Source organism: Solanum verrucosum, unplaced genomic scaffold (assembly GCF_900185275.1).
Source record: "Solanum verrucosum unplaced genomic scaffold, falcon-dt-bn FXZP01000102.1, whole genome shotgun sequence".
In the NCBI taxonomy this organism is placed as follows: Eukaryota; Viridiplantae; Streptophyta; class Magnoliopsida; order Solanales; family Solanaceae; genus Solanum; species Solanum verrucosum.
Genome location: NW_026019930.1, coordinates 970878 through 976877, shown reverse-complemented (window position 1 = coordinate 976877; position 6000 = coordinate 970878). Strand labels below are relative to the sequence as shown.

Here is a 6000-nt window from a genome sequence, read left to right as displayed (position 1 = left end):
ACTCTCAGACTACTTTCTGCCAGAGTTTTTCAAATGCAAAATCCAAGATGCAGCTTTCTAATTCTTTTCATTCAACTTGTTTCCATCATTAGCTTTTGCCACTACGCAAGGCAAATAAGAGGTGAAGATAATAAAACTAGTGCTATAGAGGTGGATGTGGGCATAATTCTTGATCTGGAAACAAATGTGGGAAAAGTAATGAACATATCTATCTTACTAGCCCTGGCAGATTACCATGCCAACGCTAGTCGCGGTGCCATTAAGATAGTTCCTCATTTCAGGGATTCCAAGAGAGATGATGTTGAAGCAGCATCTGCTGGTAAATTTAGCTCCATGATTTAGTTGTGTTAAACTAACATGTCTTACTCTCTTTGCTTCACGAGTCAGACATATTCTGGTAGTTGGTCATTCATGCACTATTTGCATAAGATACTCTCTTTTCTCTAAGATATTGGTTATCCTATTTTAAAAGGGATTTTCAGATGACTTCTTACAGTTTGATTGTGTATATGCAGCCATATACTTGCTAAAGGATGTCCAAGTGCAAGCTATCTTTGGGCCACAAATGTCTACACAAACTGATTTTGTGATTGACATAGGGAACAGAACAAAAGTTCCTATCATTTCTCCAGCAACAAGTCCTTCACTCTCAGTCAAGGAAAATCCCTTTTTCATTAGAGGAGCACTTCCTTCTTCCAGCCAGACTAAAGCCATTGCAGCCATTGTTAGAAACTATGATTGGAGGCAGGTTGTGATCATCTACGAGGATAGCTCCTATGGAACTGGGATAGTTCCACATCTGACTGATGCTTTACTGGAAATCAACACTTTAGTCTCCTATAGAAGTGTTATTTCTCTTTCAGCCAATGATGATGAAATCCTCAAGGAGTTATACAATTTGAACACAAAGCAGACCAGGGTATTCATCGTGCACTTGCAACCATATCTTGCCTCACGCCTTTTTCTCAAGGCCAAAGAAGCCGGGATGATGAGCAGTGGATATGCATGGATCATCACAGATGTGCTAACAAGTCTTCTGGACTCGGTAGATCATTCAGTCATTGAGTCATCAATGCAAGGTGTTCTTGGTATAAGACCTTATATTCCAAGATCAAATGAGCTTAATAATTACACGAGGAGATGGAGAAAGAGATTCCGTCAAGAGTATCCAGACATGGACCCAGTTGAACTCAATGTTTACGGGCTATGGGCATATGATAGCATCACCGCATTAACAAAAGCAATAGCAAAAGTGGGCACTACCATCATCCCAAAATTCAAGAAAGCAGACACTACAGAGAATTTAACGGACTTAGATGCACTTGGAACCTCAGAATTTGGATCTCTGCTCCTTGACTCTATGCGAAATACAACGCCAAAAACAGCACTAAGTGGTGAATTCCGTATCATTGATGGAGAATTGCAGCTATACACATATGAGATTGTGAATATAATTGGGAAAGGTGAGAGAAGCGTTGGATTCTGGACAGAGAAGGATGGCATTTCGCAGAAACTGAAGATGAATAGTAAAACAGCTAAGAGTATGAATGAGCAACTAGCGGCCATCATTTGGCCTGGTGAATCTATTATTGTTCCGAGAGGCTGGGAAATACCCACAAGTGGGAAGAAGTTGAGGGTTGGAGTTCCTGTCAAAGGAGGGCTGGAGCAATTCATTAAAGTGGAAATAGATGCCAAAACACAAGCAGTAACTGCAACTGGTTTCATTCCAGATGTCTTCAAAGAAGTCATCCAATCTTTGCCATACGCCATCCCTTACGAATTTATTCCATTTCCAATAGATAGCCCCACTTCTCAAGACTATGATGATCTTGTTTACAAGATCTCCTCAAAGGTAATATCCAATTCTTTTTTGAATTAACCTTTTTGGCTGAATACCTTACATGCTCCTTTCCGGGACTTCCATTTCTACTTTCTTCTTTGACTGAGATCAACCATAAATACTAAAATAATCGTTGTTTGCTTGAACCAGGAATATGATGCAGTTGTAGGTGATGTGACCATTTTAGCGAGCCGAGCCAAGTATGTGGATTTCACATTACCTTTTTCAGAGTCCGGTATTTCTGCTGTTGTGTCGGTAAGGAATGATGATAGAAAAAATGCTTGGATTTTCTTGAAACCTCTAAAGAGCGAGCTTTGGATAACAACAGGAGGATTCTTCATCTTCATTGGTTTTGTGGTTTGGGTACTTGAACATCGTGTAAACAAAGAGTTTCGAGGACCCAAACACAAGCAAGTTGGGATGATATTCTGGTTTTCCTTCTCAACTCTCGTTTTTGCTCATAGTAAGTCTCTAACACAAAGCAAATTATATACAAAAAGCTTTAGGATTTATCATTGTTTCTCAACAAATCATATATATGGCTGGTTGTTTCAGGAGAGAGGGTAACTAGTAACTTTACAAGATTTGTGCTGATTGTGTGGGTTTTCGTGGTTCTGGTGCTGACATCAAGTTATACAGCCAACTTAACATCTATGTTGACAGTGCAACAGCTCCAACCTTCTATAACTGACCTCAATGATCTCATCAAGAATGGAGAATATGTTGGGTACCAAGAAGGTTCCTTTGTCAAAGATGTCTTGAAGCATATGAAGTTTGACAGTTCCAAGTTCAGAAGTTATAGCACATTGGAAGAGTATAGTAATGCCCTCTCAAGAGGAAGTAAAAATGGAGGTGTTGGTGCAATTGTTGATGAACTACCTTATCTCAGACTCTTCCTCAACAAGTATTGCAGGAAGTATATTATGGTCGGTCCAACATACAAGGCCGCTGGCTTTGGATTCGTAAGAATGTTGCACTCCAGTGATGTTTCAGAACGTGTTTACATTTGTTTAGAATGGTTTATGTTCTAAATAATTTAATCTTTTATTTCCCCCCAACTTCTGGCAGGCATTTCCAAAAGGATCTCCTTTGGTACCTGACGTCTCAAGAGCAGTCTTGCAGGTGATGGAAGGAGAGTTTATGAATAACATAATACAGAAATGGTTTGGGAATGAAACAGATTGTCCAAAGCAAGATGGAATGGCTATAGCATCTAGCCTCACACTAGATAGTTTTATGGGCCTTTTCCTCATAGCTGGTGTATCAGCGGGCTCCGCTCTTCTCCTATTCTTCCTCATCTTCCTTTATCAGAATAGAGAAATCTTAGCCACTGATGATTCAGTATGGCAAAAGCTTTCTGCAATAGCAAATGCCTTTGATAAAGAGAAAGACAACTCTAATTCTATGTCAGAAGAGCCATCTGAAGGCAATGAAATCCAAACAGCTATGCTGTTTGCAGAAAGTGAAGCTTCTACAGAAATATTGCCCCACCTTCCTTTGCAAAGCCCAGAAATCAGAATTTCCGACGGCTTAGGAGCATCCCCTGCACTTGAAGGGTTCTCTACAACAGAACCTGGAACTCCAGTTCATGAAAACATTACAGGGGCAACTTAAGAGAGATAAGCCAGGTTTAAAATAGTTAAACCATATTATATTTGCATTAAGAGGCGTCTCTAGTATTTAGAATTTATGGGTTTAACCTTCAACATCTTACAATTGAATTCCTTGCACTTTTGTAATATGCATTCAAAATTAAATATTTATTGAATTACTAATTTTCCGCATATATTTGCGTTCCATGTCAAAATTAAACTTCCGCACCAATTTAAGCCCTTTGAGTTATCAGAAAGGATCAGATGCAATTATGAAATTCTGGAAGACAAATTTCTACCTATGAAATATTTGAGAAGGGAGCCATTATTATCTTCTCTAGCTTAACATTAACTCTATTACGAGTCTGGTCGATTAGGACTATCATCTGCAAATAGCATACACCATATAGTATTTTTAGAAATCAAAATTACCTAACATAAGTTTTCTAAGTAATATGTCCACCCCTAGGTATATATGATCATAGCAGATAACTATTATTATCCACCCATAGTCATGGATAATAAATAATGAAAGCTTATAGGACCAGCATTGCATGTTAGACAACTTCAACATCATATACGTAACTTCTCAAGCAGCTTCCTCTTGCATTAACAATTACTACCCCTCCGTTTTAAAAAAAATGACCTACTTTTCTGTTTAGTCTGTTTTAAAAAAAATGACCCTTCTTTTTTTGGCAACACTTTAATTTCAGCTTTTCACGTGACATGTTTAAAGTCATAAGATTAAAAAACATTTTGGTATATTTAACATAACTTTAATTGAAGACCACAAGATTGAAAAGTCACGTTTATTTTCTTTAACTCCGTATCAAATTAAACTAGGTTACTACTACTGACCAATTTATCATATTCATATATTACTAAAAGTGGGAAGCTCCAACCTTTAAAGTTGAATTACCATTTTACCCCTTCATTATATTAAAATGTTACGAATTATTTAATTAATTAAAGAGTAAAAATAAAATTATAATTCACCCAAGGCTTAATTACATGTTCCAGGTTCAAAAACAAAATTCTGCGTGTTTAGATAAACAAAACATCACAACATTTTAAATTCTTGGCTACGTTAATAGGTATATAATTTAATAAGATAATTACTATAAAAACCTGCAGTGGTTTATGACTTTATATGATTTTCTATAGCACTAACATTATAAGTTCAAAATTACTTTAAAGAGATAAAAATAATTTCAGAAAGAGTCTTTTTCACTATCCCATTAACTACACATACGTACAATGTATGTTATTTATTTATGTCATTTATTAAATTAATAAATTTATATTATCTTGAGCTCGTATTTATAAAATTTTTGCAGAAATTGAAGAGTTGTTTTTCATTATTCAATACAGATTATTATATTTGTCAATTTCCTCCATATATCAGTTTACACTTCTGCATTACTCTTCTTTTAATCAACATACTTCTTTATTCATAGTTAGGTAAATATATTCTACTGATTTTTTCTTCTCTTCCTCTTATTACAATTTTACATTTTTCATTCCAATTTATTGATACGATTTTTCCTAATTTTGTCTTTCCTTTTTTTAATAGAAATTGTGTGCAATCCATATTATAATGCAAAAAGAAAAATTGACTTTATAGTGTTTTAAAAAATATAGATATAATTGTTGTTATGCATTTCAAGTTTTCTTTATATATACACGGTTGAATGTTAATGTATGGATTGAAAGTTTCTCAATGAATTGTAGGGATTATTGCAAGGTATGATTGATTAAACTCATTAGAAATACATATTCTTATTATGCTTATAGTTTGAAATTTGAGGGTATCTATTTTGATTTCTTATCTTATACATGTTTTCCAATTTATATCACAATCAATTTTTTTTATACATATATTTATAACTATAGGCATATATTATGCAACCATATAATATGGGATATACGTGCAACACACGTATCCAAAGACTAGTAACTGAAAACGCGTAAACTAAAGATTACTAGTCGCATCTAGCCTTGTCCAAGTTGGAAAACAATGGTCTCTTCTACTTATTGATTTAATTGTGGAATTTGTAACTGCGCTAAATTTGTCAACTTTCTATGCCTCAGCCAAAATTTGGGAAGTCCTTTCAATACAGAAAAACTACATCATTAGACATACTTCACTATCATATATACTATTATATTCTATACTTTTAAAATATTTCGTATACTATCACTAATTAAGAGTTTCCTATCATATATTGAGGAAAATACATTTGGCTTACATGTATTTTTGCCATCAGATACACAAAAATAGGGAGATAGGGGAACGAGATGAGGAAAGAGGCAAGCGGGATTTGTTATGTATCCCAGATACATGTGAATCACACTATATGCACATAAGATACATTTATGTGTATGTATCTGGTGTGATTCACATGTATACATAGGAGAGTGAGAGATGGGAGAGAGGCAAGCGAGATTTGTTATGTATCCCAGATACATGCAAAGTCACTTAGATACAATGTATCTAGAGCAAATTACACCTAATTTTGATCCTAAGTAACCTCAGATATATGTATTTGAATGTATCTGGACATACCA

At 35.2% G+C, this 6000-nt stretch overlaps 1 protein-coding gene across 1 annotated transcript; it reads left to right on the top strand.

The window, feature by feature from the left end:
• On the top strand, window positions 1-3613 carry LOC125828112 (glutamate receptor 2.8-like). The gene is made up of 5 exons (XM_049507420.1): window positions 1-319; window positions 516-1852; window positions 1991-2303; window positions 2396-2802; window positions 2909-3613. The coding sequence occupies exons 1-5, from the start codon at window positions 34-36 to the stop codon at window positions 3452-3454; spliced, it is 2889 nt and encodes a 962-aa protein (XP_049363377.1). The 5' UTR covers window positions 1-33; the 3' UTR covers window positions 3455-3613.
• Window positions 3614-6000: the final 2387 nt, after the last annotated feature.